Genomic DNA, 25246 nt, shown 5'->3' with positions numbered 1-25246 from the left:
GGATCAGAGATCCCGAATAACCTGATCAATCTCCTTTCCAATACTATCCAGAAGGTCCTGAACTTCCCGTGACGATATCAAATCCGGTGTATAGTCAATCTTCAATAGCAACGCATCATCTGCCTCGCTGTAACTCGCATCGAGTAGTAGGTTACTACGACATGGCAGCTCGTGGCAATTCAACTCATCAACAGAGGTGTTCTCAACAGATGGTGACTCCTTAACGAGATCGCCACTACCATCGATCGGAACAGGCGTTAATAGGGGATCCACGGAGTCTTGAAAAGACCCATCCCTCAGTCTCCCCCAGACGATGTTCACCAGGACATTAAACTGAAGGTCGTAGCCAGATATCTTCATCATATGGAGGAGGTGTCGTAAATCCGTCTGGTCAAAGAGAGCACGTTGGCCGAGGTCGTGCTGAATAGCCTGAGCACAAGAGGTTACGGAGCCTAAGAGGGGGTCCTGAACAACGAAAGGCAACATGTTCACCGTGGGACCAGCCAAGTTGTGTATGTTGGCAAACTCATTTGAACGCCCCGAATGGAAGAGGCCGAATGTAGGATGGGTGACACCTGCGATTCGCGCCAGACTGCGGCTCACTGCCAAAAGGATAAGCGTGGGCATGGACATGCCTTTGCGGTTACATAAACACTCGACTTCACTGAGCTCTTGGGGATACAGGGATTGAGATGATTTGAGATGTTGGAAGTCCTGAGTATTAGACGCGCTCGATCCTAAGATTGTGGACTGGCCCATGCTGAGAGCAGGTTCCCAATATGCTTTGTAGTGTTTTTCATCCGGTGTCCGCTGGGCCTGACGAACAAACGAGCTGAAGTCAGCTGGAGCGGGCAGGGATACCTTCAGATATAACGCTTCGAGATCTCTTATCAGGATTGGGATTGACCAACCGTCGTACAAGGCATGATGAAGGGTGAGTAGAAGAATGTCGGCGTCGCGGTGTTGCACCAAGCGGAGCCTTGCAGGAGGTGTCAAAAGTGTAGATGGATTTCCAGAAAGCTGATAGACCAGATATTGTACAAACAGCTGGAGATTTTCTGCAGATGGGTCGCTGTCGACTTGGATCTCTCCACTCGTCTTGGAGGATTTGGATACTACCTGCACAATTTCATCCGCAGACACGGCTGCAAATGATGTGCGAAGAATACTATGTCTCTGTTTGAGCTGAGTCCAGGCGATCTGGAGCTGTCTTTGATCAAGTCGAACGCGGCTTTGGAAAGCAAATGTAAATTCCCACAGTCGTCGGCCACTCTGGAGCCAACGCGAGATGTAGAAAAGCTGACCACTTAGGCAAGGTAGCGCAGCGTCAACATCCCCTTCAGTTAAGGACAAGGCAGCCAGTGCCTTTTCCCTTACTTCTGAGCTAATGAGAGACTTTCCAGCAGTAATAGGCTTTGTGGGGTTGGAAGAGATGACGGGGCTTTTGGCAGCAAGTCTTGCGATGCCCTCAACGGTCCTTCCTTGGAGAATGTCACTAACTGATAGCTTTAGCTGGGCATTTCGGCATTTTGCACTGATGTCTATCGCTAGAATAGAGTCAACACCGAGAGTGAATATACTGCTATTCTCTTGGATCTGGTCGGCCGGCGTTCCTGTAACTCTTGCAAGTATGTCTTTGATGGCACCTACATGCTCCTCTGACGCCGGTATTCCAGCAGCCTTTCCATTTGCGCCTTGCGGATGACAAGCAAATAGTGGCAGGGCACTAAGCTCGGAAGGAAATCTCAGTACTGGAGCGTCCGGAGACGAGACTATGTCGACCAGGCTAAGAGCGAGCGTTTGTAGCCAGTTCTCGAGCTCACCCTTCCCAGCTAGAATATCTCGACAGGACGCGCGTATTACAAGGGCGTCTGGCTTCTGCTCAAATTCCACATTCAGCCTATAATGAGGAGACTCCAGCACGCGCCCAGACAGGTACGGCTGGAATAAGGGTGTGCCGACCGGGCCTTCTGCCTTGTTGAAGGAGAAAAGTGCATCGAACAGCGAAGGACTGGCATTTTGACTGGCTAAGCGCCAGCTATTCTGGATTAGACCCAATGATGCATGCTGATGGTGTAGCGCGTCCGCACAGAAGCGTTGGATATGCTGCAAAACCGAACGGGTATTCTGGAGGATTGGATCGAGTGTCAGGCGGAATGGCACAGTGTTCAATAGGGGTCCGATGATAAATCCAGTGGAACCAGTATCCAGGGCACGCCCAGAAACGACATGACCAAATACCACGTCTCGCTGGCCTAACAACAGTGCCAGGGACCTTCCAAATGCGAGCAAGGCGACGGTCTGTAATGTAACTTCCAGGGAGCCGCATTGGCGTTGCAAGGTAGCGATTGGACACTCCACCTTCACCTCTGCCCATTGTGCATGAGATCCTATTACAGAGTCTGGTGAAACTGGAAGCCCAGAATATCGGTAGCCTGAAACGGTCTTGGCCCAGAATGGGACGGATGTTTCCTGTATGCTTGCAATCGCGCGGGCAGCAGATGCAAATGACCCGACAGTGACTTGTGTTCCTAGATAGATCTCCTCTAGACAAGAAAACAGAAGGGGTAGAGAAACTCCATCGTAGAGGCAGTGATGCATTGTCACGACCATTGCCCGATGGGAGCCCTGAGAAAGAATGGTGACATTCCACGGTGGCCTTTGGAATCCTTCTATTTCCGGATACCCTGCCTGGTGGAATATTTGTTCGATGGCCTTGGAGAACGATTCTTCCTCCAGCCTATAGGACCATTGCACTAACGGGTACTGGTGGACTGCGGCCAAGAATTCATGGCTTGATTCGGGTCTGTGGAACGAGGTTCGCAGGATATCAACTTGTCCAACAAGCTGTTGCCATGCAGTAGCCAGTCGGTTAAGGTCGACAGAGTTATCGAGAGTGACAACGTGGTGGTAGACATAGTCTTTGCCTTTCGAGCTTAAGCACTGGCCTATCATGGCTGTCTGCAATGACGTGCAACGATAAATTTCAATAATTGAGTCATCTGCGTGGAAGAGTTCAATCTTTGTGTTCGGGTCCAACCTTGTCTCCTCCTCTTCTGGCTTAGAAGCTACTGTAGCAGTGTTCTGCAAGTGATGATGGAGGGCACCAATAGATGGATATTTCAAGATATCGCTAGAAGACGCTTTGAAACCTCGTTCTTGTAAGGATCGAGCAAGCCGAATGGAGATCACGGAATCAATTCCTAAGGCAAAGAAAGAGCTATTCTTCGAGATTTGAGATTCGGACAGCCCGGTTGTCTTGGATACGATGTCACGGATTCCAATTTCACCACCAGTCCACTGGCTTTCGTCCCATTTTGCCAGCTCTCGCACTTGCGGTTGAACTAAGCCCGGCCCACTGACGACTGCGTCCCCATTAGATGTCAGGCTGTGCAGCAGAATCGTCATGGTGTTAATGATAGCGCGGACGCCTTGAGCTAAGGAAGGATCGCTAGCAGTCCTCAACCGGAAAGTGATAGCGTCTGCCTCGGTTTCAGCCCTGATCTCTAGTGCGAGGGGGTAATCCACCTCCATCACGCTGTCCATTTCTTCTAGCAAGCTTTCGGCTGGTGATAGTGGACCAATAACGAGGTAAGAGAACATAGAATTGAATAATGGGCCTGGAGCTTGAACATATCTTTGGATAGCACGGAGCGCAGTGTGTTGGTAAGGCAAGGACCCCAGGCTATCTCGAGTATGTGTTTTTATGAGCTCAATGAGGCTTTGGGTGCTAGATGAAAGGCGAATTCGAGCAGGGACCGTAGTTACGAGTGGGATAAGCATTGCCTCTACAGAGTCCACTGGTATGCCTCGGCCGTTCAGAATCCGGCCAAACATAACGTCAGGTTGACCTAAACACTGAGCCAATGCAATTGCCCAGATCGTTTCCAAGAGTAAGGATACTGTTGTTGATAATCCAGAAGCAAGGCCTGATAATGCAGATAGTTTCCACGGTAGTTTCTCCGTGATTATACTATATGAACTATCGATCAAGCTCTCTGTAGGAACGATGGTAGGACGGCACCCGGAGAGGTAGCTAGTCCAGTATTGTTCAGCTTCTGTCTCGGCAGCAGTCACGAAGTGCCGGTAAAGGGGAGTGAGATTTATGGTGTGCATAGATGTCTCCCCAGTATAATGGTGGTAAAGACGGTTAAGGAGGAGGCCCACGCTGGCACCGTCGAAGATAGAATGGTGGATGGACAGCATCAGCCACCCCGAGGGGTTGTTCCCGGTAGATGAAGCAGCGAGGATATGAAGTGGAGGATGTCTTTCTATGTTAGCAACAATCTTAGATGCGACTTCTGCTTGACATTTAGTGAAATAGTCCTGCGCAGCTTGTTCATCCGAAACAGCCACCGATTCCCAGGGCATCTGAGCCGCTCGAGGTTTCAACACGACCTGCACGACGCTCTTATTCATAACGTGGAAGCATGTGCGGAAGATTTCATTCTCGTGGATTAAGTCCTCAAATGCCGATCTCAGCCCCTCAAGTGTTGCAGAAGGTCCCAGCCGGAACATCATATGATTAACGTACAGGGCTATCGCATTATCCACGGATCTAGAGACGAGGCTTTCCTGAAGAGGGAGACACGGTCGGACTACGGCAATTGATGCGTTCGGGATGGGCTTCTGCATTCGTCGGAAGTTTTGGTCAAGGGTCTCTAGTAGCTGCATAGCATCGGATTCATCGCTCTGGTCTGAGCTATCAAGATGCCTGGGTAAAGATGCCAATTGCACGATCGTATCGTTGCGGAGAATGTCTGCTGCGGAACAGATATAACCAGCTTTGCGCATCTGGGCTGCCACACTCAAGGAGCTGAGGCTGTCAATTCCCAGCTGGAATATGCATGTTGCCTTAGTGACAGTGCTACCATCTGCCGATGCTACTGCACAAATAATATCACGGATTTGCTGTTCCTCCGTCGTCAGGATTGCTTCGCCCGGCTCCAAGCTTTGCCCAGGGTCTGTAACTGGAGACCGCCTTGTCTCGTGCAGGAGTTCTGACGCAGGTATACTTTCATACAGAGCCACCAGGCGGCGGTTGTCCGCTTTGCCTGATATCTGAATTGGTATAAAGCTGACAGGAAGCAGAACACTCGGGACCATGTAGACTGGCAGCTGTTGACAGCAACGCTCCAAGATTTGCGGCACCCATTCCTGGTATAGATCCTTCACAAATGTCGGTTGTGCGGTGGTGCTTACTAGTCGATCACTGGCAGGGCTGATGAAGGTAACCAACTGAGACCGCTTCGTGATCGGCGAGGGAGTCACTATTGACGTGACATTGACTGGACTGTCAGCACATCTTCGAACTGCAATGGAGACCTCTTCAAGTTCCAGGCGCTGGCCACGGACCTTCGCTTGGCTGTCTCGCCTGCCAAGATATTCAACGCAATTGTTGGCCATCAGGCGCACAATATCTCCAGTCCGATACATCTGCTGCCCGTGAAATTCGGTAAATCCTTTGGCATCAGGTCTCCGGTGGTAGCCTTTCGCGACAAGATCTCCCGTCACACAAAGCTCGCCTGCCTGGCCTCGCTTCACATAATCGTTGGTTTCCGGCTCAAGGACGTGCAATGTAATATTGCCCACGGCTGACCCAATGTTGCGGACAGTCGAGGAGGGAGTCACTGTGTGGCTAGTTATCCCTATTGTGGCCTCTGTTGGCCCGTATGCATTTACCAGAGCAATCGTGGGTTTTCCAACAAAACGTTCAATAATCGTCTCGGAGATTTTCTCACCACCAACGCCCAGGTATCGAAGATCGGGCAACTCCTCCGCACTAATCCCAGTGTGCTCGAGGAGTGATGGCACAAATCCGGCGTGGGATATGCGGCATCGGGTGAGCACGAAGTTCAAGTTATCGAGCAGCATAGTCCGGGGCGCGGTCACTAGACGAAGCCCATGCCGCCACCCCAGCACCATCTCACATATATGTACATCAAATGCTCGACTGGCGTGCGCCAAATAACTCCCTACCCCTCCCAGTTTCCGCGTGTCCGGCACATCCCGACAGATATATTCGGACTGAGCCTCTGTGAAGGCGGAGAGGTTTCCACGACTGACCAAGACTCCTTTAGGCAGCCCGGTAGATCCGGATGTGTAGAGAAGGTAACAATTGTCTGACGATGTTGCATCAACCACAGCTATGTCCTCGATGGCGTCCAGTTCGTCGTGGAGCTGGGGGCTATTAATATCGATCACTTCGCAGCCCTCTGGGGGGACTACGTTGCCCAAAAAATCCTTGTCCGTAAACAAGGCCGTAGCACCGCTGTCACTAAGCAGAAGCACACGGCGCGCTTCAGGAAGATCTTCTGCGATGGGTATATAACAATTGCCACTCTTCCAAATCGCTAGCACCAAGGCATACGCAATGAACGAGCGGCCAAGGCAAACCCCAATCATGCTATTACACCAGCCCCGACTGACCAGCCAAGTAGATAGCCGGTCAGAGGTCTGCGACAGCTCTCCGTATGTCCACCTTTGAGACTGAATTCCATTCTCACTAATCGACTCAATGACCTCCAAGGCTGGCCAGCTCGGGTTCGACGTAGCCCAGTGATCAACCCAGTAAGATGGTGGTAGTTTCGGTGCTTGCTTTAACTGTTCACTCACCACCGGTGTATATGAGGAAAGAAGGCTATCAGGGAATACTCGAGTTAGGCCAATGATTAGTTCTGTGTGGTTACTAACTATCGCAGTGACCATCGCGTCGATCTGTCGAAGCACTAGTTCTAGGTGCACATTGTCCATCAAACCGGTCCTGGCTGAAAGAATGCAGGACAGGGTACCCTCCGAATGCTCAACGCGTAATGAAATGGGGGGCTTCGTGGCTTCAGATTGTGGATATCGTAAATCTGTCCGCACAACCTCATCACAGCACACGTTTACATGATCGGTAAAGAGTGCATGGAATGGAGCCTGGCACGGAGGGCATCGCAGGATATCTCGAACCAGCTCTTCTGGTGCGGTAGCCACTGTCGCTGAGAGCGTAACGAAGTTATCAATCTTCCGCAAAAGGTCTTCCGCTGTATCCTGAGGCGAGATGAGGATTGGTAGTGGTGTCCTGGAGTTTGAGAGGGCGGATGTGCTATCTCCTGAGTTCATTTCACCCAGTATAACCCGGTCAGATTCAAGATATTCTGACAGAATATATGCGAATGAAGCACGAATCAGCGTGCCAATTGACTGTAGCTGAAGTTTCGCTGTCAGACTGTGAAGCTCTTCCCAGGATGTCCCCAATGAGAGGGTTTGCGACACTGTTGGCGCATCTTCAGTCGTCTGTGCCATGCGCACGCAGGACAGTGTTGGGAACTGTCTTTCACAGATACCGACAAATTGCTGGAGATTGCTTCTCCAGAATTGAACACCATCCTCTCGGCTTTCACTTCCTGATAAATATGACTCCAGCCGCCGCCCAATTTCTCGGATGTTCGTCAGCCGTTCCCCCGTTGCTTGGTAAACAAAACTGGCCGTCGAAGATTGGATATCAATACATAATGCCAATCGAATCTGTATACAGTCGCATTGAGAGTCAGCCATTGTCAAATATTGATCAATTATGCGTCTGCATAGACTCTACTTACAAATCCCGCTAAATCCGCCTGCATGTTGGCCCCATGCACGAGGCAGAGCGCGAACTCCACTGCTTCTGGGCATTCCTTGTGGTCTCGAACTGGGGTAACAAAGGCGTCCCACTTCAGATTTGGGCTGTCTGCTGACCCTTGTGCTACAATGACTAGCCTGTCAATTTCCCATACTTCTGGGCGAGTAGTGATCCAGAACGCAATATCTTTTTGGCCGGTCACGGCCATAATCCCCCGCGCGTAGCCCTCAATAACAGAATCAAGGTCGTTCTCGTTTGTTAGATTCTTTAATTGGCCTATATCATAACTGTCATGACTGGTAGCTGCCTCATTCACGGGTTCGCGGGGTTGCACCGGAAGTAAAGTGGTCGGAGGTTGAACATTCCCCGGCTCATTCGACGACCGCACGAGGCGCTCCCAGTGTTGGAGCTTAGATAGCATCGTAGACGCACCCATGGATGTTATGGGAGTCGCGGGTATTTTGGTCTGTGTTCACAAGAATATCGGAATGAGCTTCACCTCTATCCCCTACTGAAGAAAGCTTACGCCTTTTCTATTTATCACGATCACTACGCCGAACCAGTCAGATCCTTTCGCTCAATTCTTTCATTGCCCCCCAACGGGAGCAGTCACCCTTTTCCCTCCTTCAGCCATTAATGAGAGGGGCTAGCGGAAAGTAAGAAATATAATAAATTGAAACCAAAAAGGTGGGGGTGAAGGGATCAAGAAAGGAAAATGCACGAGGATCAGCCGGTTCTATGAGATATGCCTCTTTTCATCGCCTCGCCTTTTTGTATTTTTCAGAATGAAATTTGCAAGGAGAGCCAAGCATCATGATACAGCCAAGAAAAGCTCCCGGAGAAACAAGCACCGGGGATGGCGAAGGAAATTTCTTCTTGTCACTTACTCCAAGATGCCACTACTTGGCGAACACCGTTTCAATAGTTTGCCATGTTTCCCAATAGTGTGGACCCACTGACCAATTTATGACTCAGTCAATGATGCCTTTAGCTAATTGAAGAGGAATGGTAATGGTGTTGCCCTGCATGTTTGGCGCCCTGTAATCGAGGTCTGTTTTTTTCTTTCTTTTTCCACATATAGCATATATATATGACAGAGATCGAGCCTCTATAGTGCCAAATATATGAGCACTGCTTCCCAGTCACGTTATAATAACTGCATCAGGCGCCGCACAATCAAATGGTTCCGCAAATCATCCAATGAGGCCGTTGCCGGCTGGTACCAGATGGAAAACACTACGGAGTAAGCCGACAAATGAAACTTAGTCATGAATTACTTTACGTACTTCTACTGCAGCTAAAAGAGATGGCTACGGCAGTGGTCCGGGTTGCAAGATAAGACCAAGTTAGCGGCTAGAAAATTCGGACTGAATGGCATGGGATGCAATCATGAGCGTCTACTGTCGTTGTGGGACGCTAGACAGGGATTGATTTTGTTTTTTCTGCTTCCTAGTCTAGTTTATAGAGCAAGGTTGCGTGATTATAGTGGTCAGAGAATGTCCATTATATTACGCTTTTACGTACTCCGTCGAGACTGCGGCAATGAGCTGACACGCCCGATGTGTTGCCGCCACTAAGCCATGCCAAGGCCGTGAAGGAGGAACCCCAACCGGGAGACACTGCTAAGGTTACGGTGCGCCATGGGAAAAGAATGGCCGCAGTGGGGCGGGAAATGCCTGTAGAGTCCAAGTGTCGGGCGAAGGACCGCTAATCCCATTAGTGAGTGGGTTCCAGTCAATCTGATTGCTGGCCGTAAAACAGTGTCTCACTTTAGATGTGATTATCAGATTAGATTAACCATCTGATAGGCTTAACGCCAAGGGAGCCAGGGTTTTTGCTCTGTTTCCTTCCCAAAAACGGGTAACCAACCGATACAGGTTCATGTCTTTTTATGGTATGAGACTGGAAAATGGTAAGTTTGAAGTAATCAAGCAGTGTGAGAGTCGTACGACCGTTTTGGGCGGTTCTCCGGCACGATCCAAAGGATATTCCTGCTCTTTCAACAGTATCAATCAGGGGGTCGCCACCATGGTTCTCCCTGTCTGCCCGAGTCATGATCACACATCGGGTCGTAGCGCATCTGAAACGTTATATCCCGATCAAGCCGAGTTATACCGCTGAGAAGAGAATTTTTCTCTCTTAGACTTTCGTAACAGAGTACCTCGGCGTCTCCCTTACTTTACTTAACAGGTGTCATACGGCTTGGTAACCCTCAATTGTGATTTTCAGCAAAGATCGACTCTCCTATCATCTTTTCAGTTCCTTTTGTCACGACTTCTAGTGATATTTAGGGATCTAGAAGTAAGCCCGCCATGGCTACTCCGCTCGATCTTACTCAACTCTCCCTGCACCCATCATCGGGTCCAGTGAGCACAACACCTGCCTCAGATCCTAAGCCCGGTCTGCCGGCCTTGAAAGAGAAAGAAGCTCAAGGAGACACCAATGAAGTTGCTCAGAATGGAGCGGCTGGAGTCGAGAGGGCCGAGGCCGCGGCCCTTGTCTGGAGCAAAAACGCCCTATATGCGATCTATGCTTGGTATACCACCTACACCTTTTTTTCACCCTCAGCTCCATCGGATCACAGGCGAAGGATTAGCTAATCATGATCATTGTATCCTAGGATTTGGGTTTGTTTCTTCATGCTAGCTTTCCACTCTTCGATCGGGAGCAACGTACTCGTTAATGCGTACGCCAATTTCAAGACTGCCCCCGAGATTTCTACCGCCGCGATCCTGGCCACTGTGGTAGGAGGAGTTATGAAGCTGCCCATTGCCAAGATCCTAAACGTCTGGGGCCGAACGGAGGGAATGCTGGTGTTTACGGGAGTCTTTCTTTTGGGCATTATTATCCTAGCCTCCTGTACTGGACCCAGCGGGTATGCTGCCGGGTATGTGCTGTACTGGGTTGGCTATAACGCCATTTATCTTATCCTGGATGTCTTCATGGCTGACACATCCGGTCTTCGAAATCGTGCCTTTGCCTTTGCCTTCTCGAGTACCCCCTTCATCTGCACGGCGTTCACCGGTCCATTGGCCGCTCAATCTTTCTTGAACATGACCACATGGCGCTGGGCGTATGGAGCATTTGCTATTATCTTCCCAGTCGTGCTATTGCCACTTGCGATTACCTTCAAGCTATACGAAATCAAAGCGAAGAAGTTGGGTCTTTATGTACCCAAACAGAGCAATCGCACATGGACCCAATCAATCATCCATTATTTCCATGAATTTGACGGTAAGTGAGAGTGTAGTGGCATTTTCCGCACCGACACCATATGCTTACCCTGGGTCTGGTTTATTCCTAGTGGTCGGCGGACTCCTTTTAATGGCGGCATTTATTCTCCTCCTACTTCCTTTCAGCTTGACCACCTACGGACGAGCGGAATACAAATCTGCCACCTTTATTGCAATGCTCGTCATTGGCTTTTTCACCTTCTTTGTTTTCGTTGCTTGGGAACGATTCTTCGCCCACAAGCAATTCATTCGCTACGACCTGCTCAAACAGCGGACGGTACTTGGGGCCTGCCTCCTTTCGGCGGTACTGAATCTGGGTTACTTCGTATGGGATCTATACTTCCTCAACTTTTGTATGGTGGTGTATGATCTGAGCGTCTCGAATGGTGGATATATGAACCAGATCTATAATATCGGGTCCTGCTTCTGGGCGCCCCTGTTCGGTATCTACATCCGCCAAACCAAACACTTCAAGAACGCGTGTCTCTACTTCGGTCTCCCCTTGATGCTCCTCGGTTCCGGGCTGATGATCCACTTCCGTGGCCAGCACGACGACATCGGATATATCGTGATGTGTCAGATCTTCATTGCCTTTGCCGGCGGTATGCTAGTGATTGGACAGGATATGGCGGTGATGACTGCTGCAGACCATGACGGTGTTCCCATGATGCTCTCCATCCTAGGGCTATTCGCCAGTCTGGGTGGTGCTGCAGGAAACGCTGTTGCTTCCGCTGTGTATACCAATGTCTTCCCACAGAGATTACAGGAGAATCTTCCAGCCGAGGCGCTGAGCAATTGGGTAGATATCTATGTTGGTGGCTATATCGAACAGATGAAATACCCTATGGGGTCAGCAGTACGAATTGCCATTAATAATGCATGGGGTGACAGCCAAAAGTACAGTTGCATTGCCACTACCGCGGTGATCGTTCTGGGCTTCCCGTGCATTGCTGTCTGGAAGAACTTGACCGTGGACAAGAAGCAAAATAAGGGCGTTTTGCTTTAGGGCCGAGATATATGTGTGGGGGAGTGACTCCTATAAAGATTGGAAGGTTAAGGAAGAAAAGGGAAGAGATCAGATAGTTGTTTCCCTCAATCGATGCTATCTTATATAGTGAAACCAGGTGCTCGAAGGCAATTTTCCAAAGAGACCCTTAATGTTTTTTGTTTACCCCAATTTTCGACTATGGCTCAGCTTTAATCTAAAGTGAATTGAATTTATAATTGCAGACATGTTTTCATGCACTACAGTCTCTCTGTGACTTTGAGTAATCCCAGCGAGTATCTATATTAGACTCTCCATTCTATGACAGAAAATATATGTGTAACGTCGAACATCAGATATCGAGCGACTGGTGGAGGACGCTCTCACGATACATTTCGTTCCGCTCAATGAGTTGTGTATGCGTTCCCCGGGCCACACACCGGCCATTCTCAATCAGGAATATCTGGTCCGCACGATAGATGGTCCTTAAGCGATGCGCAATCGCAATAATAGTTGTTTTTCCCATAAACCTGGATAGGGCATCTTGGATCTTGCGCTCTGAGTCACCATCAAGCGCACTCGTGGATTCATCAAGAAGTAAGAGACGCGGCTTTCGAATAAACGCTCTAGCAATGGCAAGACGCTGGCGCTGGCCGCCAGAAAATTGCTTTCCACCGTGAGTGCAAATAGTCTCATATCCCTCGGGTAGTTCCATAACCACATCGTGAATTTGAGCAAGTTTGCACGCTTCCTCGATTTCGGTCTGAGTGGGCATGTATCCAGGCCTGGCTCCCAGAGCGATATTAAACCCTACAGTCCCCTCAAAGAGAACGTTTTCTTGTGGAACCAAAGCAATTTCATCTCTAAAGCTGGTGGATAGAATCTGCGTGATATCCTGACCATCGATCAGGATCGAACCCGCTGAGGGATAGTAGAACCGTTCGAGCATGGCAATGATGGTAGATTTACCGGACCCACTGGGACCGACTAAGGCATAGAACCCCCCCGGCTCGAAGATGATGCTCAGCCCCTTGAGCACTAAAGTATCCGGTGAGGAAGGGTACGCAAATTGTACCTGTCGGAGCTCTGCACCCACCGCAGTATCACCAAGTCTGGATGGTATGAAATCGGGGTCTTCCTTGTTTGCCTCGATGTCCACGTTCGACTTTTCCATCGACGGTACCAATTCCTTATGGGCGTCGCCACCAAACTCCTGCTCCGCAGAGTTAGTGCCCACGAGGTCAACAATACGCGATACAGCCTTCCCTGCCTTCGACAGATCGGGGGCCAGGGCAAGCATCTGGCCGCATGACTGGGTGCTGAAAAGCAGTGCCGGTAACACGATGAAAAACTGCGTCTGGGAGTACATGCCTGATGCAATTTGCTTGGAACCCCACCAGTACGCGAGAGCGCTGACCAGATTGCTGACACTGAATGCTGTTGCCAACCAGAAGTTGCCCCAGGCCACAGCCTTCATGGTTCTTTTATATGGTCCCTGGATACACTGTATAAACTCCTGGTAGAGCTGTTTCTCTAGCGAAAACCCTGTGATGAAGCGCAGGTTTCCTAGAGCTTCGACAGTGATTTCGGTGGCCCTTGAGAAAGCCTTCTTATGTCGTTCTGCAAATTGGCTCTGCACTCGTAGTTTCATTACTCCGGCCGCAAGGAGGACGGGGATTGTAGGCACCAGTACAATGGAGATTTTCCATGCAACGATAAACGAGATGATCACACCAGCGAAAAGATTCACAGCTGTCGCAAGGAGAAGGCCAATTGTAGTCCCAGTCAGACCACTGATGGCGGATGCATCACCGGTAATGTAGGAGATAAGGACCCCTGGACTGCGTCCGCCGGTACCGTGCCAGGTGATCGTTTGGCTGAGGAGGGACCGTAAGGAGGATACACGGATTCGGTAGAGTGTCTGGTCTGCAGCCCATCCATAGGCACATCCGCCAATGACATTCGCGAAAAACTCCACAAGCCCTACGATGAAAAACATGAGCCCGAAGAAACTCCCACTGTGTCGGATGTGGGGGATTCCTTTGCAGGGACTGAGTCCTCCAACAGTATTCCCGAACAGGATCGCATTCGAGCTGTAACTGGCACCGATAATCACCGACATACCCAAGCCAAGAACTATCAGAAGCAGGTTGGGGCGGATGAAAGCGAAATATGTTTTCAAAGTGAGACGCTTTGACCGAGAAGAGACCTCTTCCTCCGGCACCAGAATGGCAGTAGAGTCCGTTGCCTGCTCTTTGGTCGGAACGGCCTGTCCTTTCTCATCGCCTTTATATCCCTCAAGGACAGTTGGAAGATTGCCTTCAGCCTCAACAATGTCTCCTTTGCTATGAGCTGTTGTCGGGAGGTCCTCAATGTCCATCTGATCCATTTTTTGCTGGCTAATCATGGCCGCATACCTACCACTCCGTTCCAGCAGTTCCTGGGCAGAGCCGGACTCAACTACTCGGCCCTTCTCGATGACCACGATTTGGTCCGCACCCTTGACAGCTGCCAAGCGGTGCGCAATCGAGACGATCGTAGTGGTTCCAGATACCTTGACAAGAGCTGCGTGGATTAACTGTTCGCTGATTGAATCCAGTGCCGCGGTAGCTTCGTCAAGTACCAGCAACTTGGGTTCCCGGACGAGGGCCGTAGCAAGTGCAATGCGTTGCCGTTGACCACCGCTGAGTTGGCCTCCAGCAGTGCCAACGTTGGTTGCGATTCCAAATGGCAGAGTTTCAATGAAGGAAAGAGCATTAGCCCTCTCGGCTGCTTCCTTCGCCCGGCGAACAATGTCGGCAATCCTGGGGTCACAGCTCGCAAGCGCTTGCTCTTCAGGTGTTCCCGCCTGAATTTGTGCTACAATGTCTGCAAGCCTCATATCTAGGATAACCTCGGCCAGTTCTTCATGTGCAATGGACCCGACAAGACCGTATGCAATGTTCTCCAAGATAGACCGGTCCAACAACTGAGATTCCTGCTGGACAAACCCCATCTGTCCCCGAAGGCTTGCTACGTTCACACTTTGAATCTCTTGCCTGCCAATGCAGATATTCCCGGAGGACGGATCATAGAATCGTTCCAGTAGTGCCACGATGGTAGATTTTCCACCACCTGAAGGGCCAACAATGGCTGTATGTTTTTTGGGGGGGATTATGCAGTTCACTCCTTGCAGGACAGGGTTCGATGGCCGTGCTGGATATGTAAAGTAAACATCCTGAAAGGTGATATCTTTATCAGCGAGATCCACGCTCTTCTCTCCGTCCGTTGAGGTACCATCGATGTTGGAGTGGCGGTTGATAATCTCCAGCAATCGCTCGGACGCACTCGCAGCAGCGCTGAAGACATGCATGTAAGGTGAAACCTGGCTCAGGATGAATGAAGCTATTCGATGTCTATTAGTGGCTGAGAACAGGGGGTTCAACTTGGAGCACACGTCAAACTAACCGTCAATGAGGATAAAGATCACCGTGTACACTGCACCCACGGAGACCCCTGAGTTGACGCCATCAATAGAGTCTGCGATTAAGTTCGCCCCTTTCCAGTATGCCAGTGCATTGGACGAATATACGACGAAGAAAAGCATCCCCATCTGCGCCGCATGGATTCCCGCCTTTTTCAATGCATCCTTGCGTGAATTGGTGAGGTGGGCCGAAAAAAGCTCCTCCAGGCGCCGATGCGCGTTGAAGGCATGCACTATCCGGAGATGCGACAAGCTCGACGATGCGATGGAGGTGGCTCGATCAACATGTTTACCCACGCGGGTCCCATACCGCGAGGTAAGGTGACCTCCCACCAGCGCCATGGTAAAGAAGCAGGGCACAATCGCAATCAGAATGCCTGCAACAGTCGGTACCTTGATGAAGGCCACGATATATGCCGTAATGAAATAGGAAAGGGTAGCAATGTAGATGCCCACTTTCTCCGACGTCCCCGACTGCACCGTCTCAATATCACTCACTAGCCGGGAGATAACCTGCCCCGAGGGCAAGGTGTCATGGAAGGCTGCCTCCTGCCGGATCAAACTGCGAAAGTACGCTTTGCGATAGCGGAGAGCCAGGCGCTCGCTCACCAGAGCCCAACACGCCGCATATATGTAGATACTAGCGAAATTGAAGATGGTGATATAGATGAGGTAGAGAACTTTCGTCCGGACGGAGGAAGGGTCATACTGCGTTGCCGAGCAAGCGACACCGTTGAGCTCATTTATCAGTTGGCCGAGAACAATACCGAGTAATGGCTCCGGGACTCCTGCTGCAATGGCAAAGAAGGTTCCCACGCTGATGAGCAGGATATCGACGACGGTATAATTCAGCGAGAAGAGCAAGCGGAAGAAGGAAAACACGGTTCTGAGATCCTTGCACTTGCGGATGGCTCGAGACACTAGGTGGTTCTATTGCTCAGTCAGTGGTTTCTGCAGAGAAGAGCTTTATTCTCTGGAAGGTAGGGCAGGGTAGCCATACTACAGTCCGCCCTTGCTCCTCCTTCTCCGTGGCTCCCTCCGACTGATTGCCCTTTGAAGCTTCAGATGCTGACATCGTGCTGTGGACCAGGGACACGATTGATCACTACAATGCGGGATCAATGAAGGGCAGAAGAAAGAGTAAAGAACCCTGCACCCCTCGTTCTCGGTGGGGGGCCTCACCCAACATCGCTTTCGCCCATGTACTCCGAATCCCGCCTGGCATTTCCCTAGGTAATCTGGATCAGTAGCATGATAGCCATTTCTTACGTAAGAGAGGGCCCCTATTAGATTGAAATTCTTGTGCAGGATTTCGTGCTATCCCTTTATCAGATGATCAGATAAAACCCAGTCTCCTAATGTATCAGCAAATTTCCCGGTATGTATGGTAATACCGTCATTACGTACCGTACACCTAGTACAGCCTACGTTTTTTTCAACGTTCTCCCAAATGTAAAGCCATAGTTTAGTCTCTTCCCTTTAGTCTCTTCTTCTCATTAATGCGACGGAAGCCTCCCGACTCAGACTATTAGGATTACATTATCTGAAAAAATCTTCCCTAGGCGTCAATCTTACCATAAAGGGAGGCGAAGATATGTGTAGGTCTAGTGTTACCTAGATAGCATGCAACGGTGGATAGCCCACAACACTCAGCCTTTCTCCGCAGAGGAAAGCATCTATTTAAAAAATTGAAATAAAAAAAAGAAGAAGAAGAGGGGGAGGAGGGTCTAGAGGGTCCTTCCACAGCTAGGAATGCATGCGCCAAACGCGGCAAGCATCGCAGGATTGTCTCACCACGGTATAGTGGAAACCCCAAAGCAACTGCGCATATATCCGCTTAAGAGAAAAGTCTCAAGCATGGCGAACATCAATCCAGAAACTCCACACCGTGTCATGGATTGTAGTATACAATCTAGGTATCGGATATCCGCGTCATGTCAGTCGTGGCAGCAGATACGACCTTTCGGGGAGACCGTAGTTATCGACGACCCCTACGTTCTCAGTTTGCATACAGAGCCACTTCCCTTGTCAAGAGCTAGGCGATATTCTTTTCATTGCTTAACCCCCAGGTGGTAGCAACATCTCTCTCCTGTCACATTTCAATGCTGTGTAGATCCGCACTCCTCGGGGTCTTTTACGGAGGTCGGAACTTAGTATGACTTTTATGCAACCCACGAGATTGTAGAACATGATGAGAGATCACCGAATTAAGAATATCTACGATGGGCTTAAGGGTATCAGCAGAGCTCGTCATCCTGTACAGCTAAGTTGGTCTCTGACGTTGGGATTTGGGCGCTTACGTGGCAAGGACAAACAATCGTGAATGGATCCTGCCAAACATCACATTTCTGCGGCCGAGACAGGATTAGAAATCAGGGCTAGTGTAAAGTTTTGTACAACATCTATCCGTTTGTACAGTATATACCAACCAATATACACCAGGTACCCATTTCCACACCGATATGGAGAGCGGACCCTGTAATCTTCAGGAATAATAGCCCGGAATAGCGTCCTTCCTTTAGGACCTGAAGCAAATCTGGACGTTATATTCAACATACTCAGTCAGATTTTTCCCAGGACATTATTGGACAATTCATACGCTAATTGGGTGCGGCCAATCATACATTAGATAAGCCAAAGCTATGATAGAGTGATACTCAAAATAGGCACACATGGCGGATAATACAACGAGACTAGGGGGACCTTTCTGGGAAAAGAAGAAAGAAAGAAAGAAAGAAATTGATTCTGCTACCTAAAACATAGCTCTAAATGCTGGTCAATACCAGGAAAACGTAACCCTTGAGTTGGCTAATACATCATCGGTAAATTCACCAGAGCTAGGTTGATGGCCGCTATACTTGTTGAAGTCATCCTTGCGGTATCGATCCATATACACCCGACTCAGTAGGGGAAATTTCCCACTCTCACGAGCTACATTTGCCAGCATCCGGAACTGTGGTATGTAGTTTTCCGAATCCCAGATGCGCTCCTCATCTGCACCGTCATAAGGATATATACTGAAGCAGGTTAGATGTTGTAACTGATCGGGCAGCACATCCTTGAGGTGATATAGGTTAGACGAAGGTCTTCCCAATAATAGTTCAAGTTGAATCGAGAGCCTCTTTAGCTTGGTAAAATGCGTCATACTCCCAAATACACCCGAGAGGCGGGTAAACTCCTGTGGAAGCCGCCAGTCTCGCTCATCGTTCATCGTAAGGACGATTGAGAGGTCCTCAACAGTCTGAGAGACATATTGGTCGAGAATTCGCTTGAGTTTGGACGCATTAAACGTGACTGAATTATACACATTCTGATTGTCCTCGAACACCAACTCTTTCACCTTTCTCGTGCCGGAAAGAATATGCTCCAGGATGTCTTCGGGTTGCTCAAATGGGTTATTCCAGGGCTTCCAATTACCCATATCGACAATGAAGCTCAGCCGCTCGAGACACGGAAGCCGCAGAAACGTTCCTATGTGCCCGAACATCCCTGAATGGACTTTGAGAGTAAGGGAGACTAAATATGGGAGCTGACACAAAACAAGACCTTGCATGGCTGCTTCATCCATGTCTGTGATCTTCTCAAGCCACTGCTCTTTGAATTCGATGGGGCTGAATTTATTTTCCACAAAGCTCCTGGCAGCATCCAGCTCTCCTGGCCCCAAAAGGGGTTCTTCAGAACTGGACACGGATTCCGCATCACTCCAGCTCACCTCGGATTCCTCCAGTGAGAATACTTTCACAAAGGCCCCTAGCTCAGGGCGACTCAAGATGGCGCGACATAGAAGGGGCGATCTTGCATCCGTAGCCTTCTGATCGTCTCTAAGCAGGAGATAGTTGCCATCTGTGTGGATCTCTTCATAAATCAACGGCTCGAGAACCCTCCGCGCTCCCCGCGAAACTAACAGTAGGTCGCATACGTCGCTTATGCGACCCTCCTCAAGGAGCGCAAGAGCCAAGTCTTTAATAATGAGTACAACAAGCTTCCAGGGAAGGTACATAGCTATTATATCGGAACTTGGCGACTAGTAGCCCTTGAATACATCGAATTGATTGCTGGTAATCGGGGGTTTGTTAAATAGGGGGTGAAATAATAAGGCAACATCCATTGGCGGCCTATACGATGTTTTCGTAGAATATCCACTCTTTCGTATATACGCCCGTGTTATTCGTTCTCTTGGTGGGTCCTCTCTCGGTTACGAGGATGCCTTAAACCCCTTCCAAACACCTTATACATGGTGCTAGAGACACGAATATACAGGTAACTACGCTGCAACGAATATGTCGTGTTGTGCACCTATACATTTCGTGGCAGATCAGCGACCAGCTCACCCATGGGTATATAAGAAGTCCTACCGTTTGGCCAGCCCCACGATTCACTGTACGTTGGCGTAACCCCAATGGGTGGCTCGACGTTGTTTCCCGATTTTTCTAGTCGAAGATATTGTCAGCAATAGGACAAGTCGTTACTTCAAGTTCCGGTACTGACGGTTCCATGCGATCATCTGCTTCGCCCCTCGGACACACTTGGATGAGTCGCCTTCACAGTATATCGGAGCTTTTGCCGGTGCAAGAGCCTTAGAAGAGCTCGCTCCTGTAACGTTGCATCGGAATCCTTGCATATACCTTACCGCACAGGTTAGTTGACATCAAATTAGACCGAAGGCCATGGTTAGGTCCAGAACTCACATATTAGGCTGTCCGCAGCCCTTGGGGACCTACATAGCGCATCGCCCATCATTATTAGTCCTCTCATTCAGTATATTATCCCGTCTCGTAGGGACTTACCCAAAGCCATGCACAGGTACAGCCAGCAGTTGGGCAAGCCGGGAGATCGGGCGCCTCATACGTTGCCAGCCGTTTCCAGGGGGTACTTCGGGAGAATATGCTGGTTAACAATGCGATGTATATGCTGGTCGCAGTTGTCAGGGGCAAGAACTCACTGTTCGAGAACACTGAAGACAACAAGGTTCTCCATAGTGACTTGAGCCAAATCAGTGTTATAGCTAATCGCAAACGCAGTACCGGCTGCCATAGACTGATTGCTGGTATGCATGGCCCCATCATCCTGGATGCAGTCAGGGGGATTGCCCGGGCCTTTCCAGTCTTCGGGATGCTCCTTGCCATCCGGCCAGTCCGTGGTGAACTGGCCATTGTACGAGAGCGTTGTTTGTGCTCGATTATGGGCCAGCTCAACTGTGAACTTCCCATTTGCAGGAAGCTCGAGAATGTCGCCCTCTTTTGGAGGAAATTTATCGCAACCACGGTCGTGTTGAAACCACCAATCTGAGCTGTCTAGCATGTATAGTGGGTCAACCGCCGTTTTGGTGTTTTGATCGTCATTGTCGGACGGTCCACCGAGGCAATACATGCCCTTAGCCCAGGCAGCAACGTGTGCATTGGCGACAGCAGTCAACCCGAGGACTGCTATGACCGCAATCATAGTCGGTACCGTGAGTAGAGAGAAATGGTGCCTGATGAGCGCTATAGAAATGAGCCGGCAGAGGTGTATTTCGAGTCTGCGGACAGTTTAGAACAGGAAGAGATGATTGCGGACGGTACGATTGAGCGACCTAGAGCAAGGGCGCGTACGACTTTTTATGCCATCCGGTCAGCGCCCCAGTTGAGACATCTCGGATCGCTCGGTGCTGTTTCTTGCCCAGGCAGCAAGACATCGACGGGTCTGGAAGCCGGAATGGATCGATAGGTATAGATATCTGGTCCCTGATGTTTCTATCCCCCTTTGATGCTTTTACCCAAAACGGAAACTGGTGTTGTTACAAGATTACAGAGTCCTTCTTGTCAATCCTTCGGCCTCACCGACAGCCAATGAACCATCCTAGAGTACGCCAAGTGTGTTTCAAATAGACTTAGACAAACGGCTCCACGATCGTCTCCACTTCGGCACTGCCATTATGCTCAATGCAACCCCATGCAGTGGGGATTAGTGAACATAGTATGGGAGAAATAGAATTCCGCAGCATCAAAATTGAACTACCGAGTATCAATATTTAACCTCATAATGGCTATTCAACATCTCGTTTGCCTTGGGGTCTACTTTCCCTATATCCGACATTCCTTTTCCCAGTCGCTCCTTTTCTCCAGTCTCTTGCTCTCCCTTTTCTCTTTACTCTATTTGTTCCTTTCTGTAATTTTTCTCCTTCTCTTTAGCAGCTGGCTGCTCTAGGATAGCTGAGGCACTCACATCCTTGTCCACTTCCTCGGTCAGCGCGACAACATGCTCCTTAACGCTGGGAAGGTGATGTTCCTTGGGGTACTCGCCCTAGGAGCCAGCCCGACCTCTGCTTTCTTTCGCATGCCTTGTCCTAGCCGCCTTGTGCAGGAACGCGCCGATCCCATCGTGAACCCCGGCACTGTTGGCGGACACGTTCACACCATTTCAGGGGGGAACGCTTTCGCGTTTTCTATGGACTACGAGAGTGCTCGATCCTCTGAATGCTCTTCGTGTCCCATTAAACAAGACCTTTCCAATTATTGGACGCCCACGTTGTACTACCATGCACCCAATGGCAGCTTTATCAGCGTTCCTCAGGGAGGCGATGGTGACGGTGCTGCTGGAGGTATGACTGTGTATTATTTGTACGTAATCTACATCCTCCTCCCACGCGCCTTTTTTGCTTCGCAACTCAAAGGGAGAGGGAGAGATAGTGGCAATCAGTGGCTGGCAGAGTCCTGCTAATATTAATCCTACAGGCAGCGCCCTGGCCAAAATAACGATAAGCTCTACGCCTTCCCCAGAGGCTTCCGCATGCTTGCCGGCGATCCCTTCAAGCGAAATTACACCGCGGATTTTGAATCACAGGCCGTGAGCTACGCCTGTCTGGATTATAATGGGCCGGCAAAGCCAGAAACGAACGGGTTCCCCGATTACAACTGCCCGGATGGGCTCCGCGTACAAATATTCTTCCCTTCCTGCTGGGATGGCAAGAACTTGGATTCCCCGGATCACCAATCGCATATGGCCTACCCGGTCTCTGGCACTTATGATAATGGGATCTGCCCGGACACTCACCCGGTCCATCTTGTCTCCCTCTTTTTCGAGGTCATTTGGCAGACCAACTTGTTCGCGGCCGATTGGCATGGCAACATCCAACCGTTCGTCCTCGCAAATGGTGATCCGACCGGCTTTGGGATGCATGGTGATTTTGTATGTATCTCTCAGCTCTGCTTCAGTCATCTGATTACGCTGACCTGGGGGGTTTAGGTGAATGGGTGGGATATCGACGTCCTCCAAACGGCGATTGATCAGTGCACAAACGATAGCGGCCGCCTCGAAGACTGCGTCACCTCGGACAACAAGCCCGTGTTCGATTTCTTCACGAATGAAGAATGCCAAGCTTGCAAGCTTCCAACCCTCGTTGATGAACAGATCGACGGCACTCTTGACCAGCTCCCCGGCTGCAATCCGCTCACCTACGGGCCTGAGCGGGCCCAGCCTGTCCCTTGCGTGGTCACCCCTATCGGGGAAGGAATATCATATTTTACCGATCTTACAGGCAAGAGGGAGCCATGGGAATACGTGGGCTGCGGAGTGGACGACTTCAGCAACCGCACCTTGGAAGCCGCCTCCACCAATGACAAGAACATGACCGTTGAGCGATGCGTAGATTTCTGCAGTGGTCACGGATACCGTTACGCTGGTTTGGAGTATTCCTCTGAGTACGTCGTTCTCTCTTTCTCTCGTTCTCACTGAGCGAATCGCACTAATTGTCCTCTCGGTACAGATGTTACTGCGATAATACCATTCCGGCCGATCGCGCCCCGAAAAAGGGGATTATGGGAAATTGCCAGATGCCATGCGCCGGAGACGATTCTCAGTTTTGCGGCGGCGCGAGTTCCATCGCGATCTACCATCACTGCGCCAACGGCTCATCGTGCGAGAATGCTCGAGTTTGGAATGTGCAAAATAACAGCACCACGTCCTGAGCTCAACGGTATGCGGTGTCTCATCCCTTGTAGCATCTTCGCCGAGAGATCGCTATGCTGGTATCCATCTGTCTTGGTGTACCCCCATGTAAAGGTAGCCCATTTAACGCCAAGAGCCCGGATGGGGTCTGAAATATGTTTCTTGGGACCACCAAGTAGGTGGATGTATGTATAAAAGAATGATCACCGTAAAATAAAGAATCCCCTTTGTTTTTGATCACGTTTTTGGGCCCGACCAATAGAACGTCCACGCGGTTATTACTAAGAGCCAATGTTGATCAGATAACTATTAGTAATGGGGGTTCAACCCTTGGGCTTTCCATTACCTGGTTTTCAAGGCTCTTTCATATCCTAGAAAGGATAACAAATATTTCGATAAAATATAGTCAAAATAATTCTATCATGTACCATGTTTTGAGTAATTTTCTGGGAATTTTGTAGGGCTCGAATGAACGCGGTATGATTAACAAGGTATAATTCTAAATAAAGGTCCGTCGTTCAACACGTGTAGATATATATTTCACACATCCGTTGATCTACCCTTCTGCTTGGGTGGACTTCTACGGGGTTTCCATGGGATCTGACCCCTCCAATTCTAGAACAATCATGAGATATACATTATCTGCCAGATATTGACTTTGGCTTGATAACTAAGAAGTTTTACATCCCCTCTTCCAGGCGTAGAAGGGCGATATGTTATGAAATGTGGATGCCTTACAGAAATGGCATCAAGAGAGATACAGTTCCGCATGATTCAGAATCGGAACGGAGAAACAGCTTCGGGGGATACCCAGATATCTTTCTATATTCCTGAATTTTATCCTGAGCTCCCAAAAACTCAGAAATCTCAACGCCCCACCTGAATCAGACACAACTAATTTCTGAATACAAGCCTGTAGAGATACAGCACTTCTTGAGTGGTTGCAGGTGAGCTGGGGTCCTTTTTTAGGTGGTGCGTCACAAAACTGCTGCTTAATTCAGATCTGATCACGTGCAAGCCAGATGAAGTACCCCCACCACCAAAAGTTTCAAAACAGGCGATCTTTTTTAAAGTTTGTACCTCCCCCCACTACTACCATGGCTTCTGTTAATTGCAGCTCAGAGGGCCGCAGGTGGCAGGAGCAGGGGACTAGGTTTCCATTGAACGATCTACTACCATGTACAGAGGTTGATCACTGGTTTCTGAAGCTATTGGGGTGCGGTCAGGATCTTACCGCAGCCGGTAGCACGTGACCGCACGTGCAACTATATCAACCGCAGGCGTTAGGTGCGCCTAACAGCTTCCCTGGCTATGTTAAATTCTTACCTCTCTATTTTCATTAAGCTGATCATCTAAATCAGATGTATATACCTGCAACCTGCTCATTTCTGGTCTTGTGTTCTCCTGCTGGTTTCTTTAATGTTATGGGACTGACTTACAGGCAGCCTATATCATGGGACGCTGCCTAAGGCATTGATGCCAAGCCTTTGCTGCCAAGCCTTTGCCTTATAAATATTTCGTACATCGTATTATTCCTGTCAATTAGCTATTTCTTCTCGTTCAATAGGCACGCTTAAGTTGGAACAGCTTATTCGTCCCGTAACATTATTAAATAGATGGTATTAGCTTAAATAACTTTCACCTAAAGTCACTGTGCACAGACACCAGGCCACGTTCGGAAAATTAGCTCCGTTCCGATTATCGATGGGTCCACTCTAGAAGTAGGCGCCAACTATACATTCCGCACATAAGCTAACATAGTCGGTAAGCGACCCGCACCCCAACCGCGTTTTCAACGAGCCTCAATTTCTTAGGTGATTAAAACACCAGCCATACCACTAAAAATGCCTAAACCATCAAAATCACGCGTTGAGCAGGAAGGCAGAATCCTGCTGGCTATATCAGCTTTAAAAAGCAATGAAATTTGTGGTGTAAAGAAGGCAGCTCAGACTTTTAATATACCTTTTTCTACACTATGTGGTCACCTAAGAGGAGTCTCTTTTAAAGGCGATTTCATGCCAATAGTTATAAAT

General features: G+C 49.5%; 7 protein-coding genes across 7 annotated transcripts; 3 read left to right on the top strand and 4 right to left on the bottom strand.

Annotated features, from left to right (window-relative positions):
- Positions 1-3: 3 nt before the first annotated feature.
- Positions 4-8042, bottom strand: BDW43DRAFT_314166 (putative nonribosomal peptide synthase; the record flags this gene model as incomplete). The annotated part of the gene is made up of 2 exons (XM_032047747.1): positions 4-7512; positions 7587-8042. The coding sequence occupies 2 exons, from the start codon at positions 8040-8042 to the stop codon at positions 4-6; spliced, it is 7965 nt and encodes a 2654-aa protein (XP_031897128.1).
- A 1876-nt stretch (positions 8043-9918) lies between these two features.
- Positions 9919-11845, top strand: BDW43DRAFT_302557 (putative siderochrome-iron transporter; the record flags this gene model as incomplete). The annotated part of the gene is made up of 3 exons (XM_032045260.1): positions 9919-10142; positions 10227-10840; positions 10911-11845. The coding sequence occupies 3 exons, from the start codon at positions 9919-9921 to the stop codon at positions 11843-11845; spliced, it is 1773 nt and encodes a 590-aa protein (XP_031897127.1).
- Positions 11846-12117: 272 nt separating this feature from the next.
- Positions 12118-16362, bottom strand: BDW43DRAFT_321591 (ABC transporter ATP-binding protein; the record flags this gene model as incomplete). Its single annotated transcript, XM_032049366.1, has 3 exons — positions 12118-15208; positions 15272-16217; positions 16288-16362. The coding sequence occupies 3 exons, from the start codon at positions 16360-16362 to the stop codon at positions 12177-12179; spliced, it is 4053 nt and encodes a 1350-aa protein (XP_031897126.1). The 3' UTR covers positions 12118-12176.
- A 1701-nt stretch (positions 16363-18063) lies between these two features.
- Positions 18064-19287, bottom strand: BDW43DRAFT_314163 (uncharacterized protein; the record flags this gene model as incomplete). Its single annotated transcript, XM_032047746.1, has 1 exon — positions 18064-19287. One exon carries the CDS (start codon positions 19285-19287, stop codon positions 18064-18066), a length of 1224 nt encoding a protein of 407 aa, XP_031897125.1.
- A 296-nt stretch (positions 19288-19583) lies between these two features.
- BDW43DRAFT_321588 (lignocellulolytic auxiliary activity family 14 protein) lies at positions 19584-20745 on the bottom strand (the record flags this gene model as incomplete). The annotated part of the gene is made up of 5 exons (XM_032049365.1): positions 20230-20745; positions 20075-20159; positions 19976-20004; positions 19776-19912; positions 19584-19717 (listed from the first exon to the last, which is right to left on the bottom strand). Exons 1-5 carry the CDS (start codon positions 20727-20729, stop codon positions 19584-19586), a joined length of 885 nt encoding a protein of 294 aa, XP_031897124.1. The 5' UTR covers positions 20730-20745.
- Positions 20746-21524: 779 nt separating this feature from the next.
- Positions 21525-22885, top strand: BDW43DRAFT_302554 (DUF1996 domain-containing protein; the record flags this gene model as incomplete). The annotated part of the gene is made up of 4 exons (XM_032045259.1): positions 21525-21886; positions 22001-22454; positions 22512-22757; positions 22811-22885. 4 exons carry the CDS (start codon positions 21525-21527, stop codon positions 22883-22885), a joined length of 1137 nt encoding a protein of 378 aa, XP_031897123.1.
- Positions 22886-24086: 1201 nt separating this feature from the next.
- On the top strand, positions 24087-24666 carry BDW43DRAFT_286026 (uncharacterized protein). The gene is made up of 2 exons (XM_032043009.1): positions 24087-24500; positions 24575-24666. Exon 1 carries the CDS (start codon positions 24236-24238, stop codon positions 24464-24466), a length of 231 nt encoding a protein of 76 aa, XP_031897122.1. The 5' UTR covers positions 24087-24235; the 3' UTR covers positions 24467-24500; positions 24575-24666.
- The last annotated feature ends 580 nt before the right edge of the window (positions 24667-25246 follow it).

Source organism: Aspergillus alliaceus (assembly GCF_009176365.1).
Source record: "Aspergillus alliaceus strain CBS 536.65 unplaced genomic scaffold BDW43scaffold_44, whole genome shotgun sequence".
In the NCBI taxonomy this organism is placed as follows: Eukaryota; Fungi; Ascomycota; class Eurotiomycetes; order Eurotiales; family Aspergillaceae; genus Aspergillus; species Aspergillus alliaceus.
Note: the sequence above shows the minus strand (reverse complement) of the source record. Positions and strands in the feature narration are given on the sequence as shown.

Excerpts from the sequence above, each read along its gene's own strand:
- BDW43DRAFT_286026 (XM_032043009.1), top strand. The coding sequence starts at position 24,236 with ATGAAGTACCCCCACCACCAAAAGTTTCAAAACAGGCGATCTTTTTTA.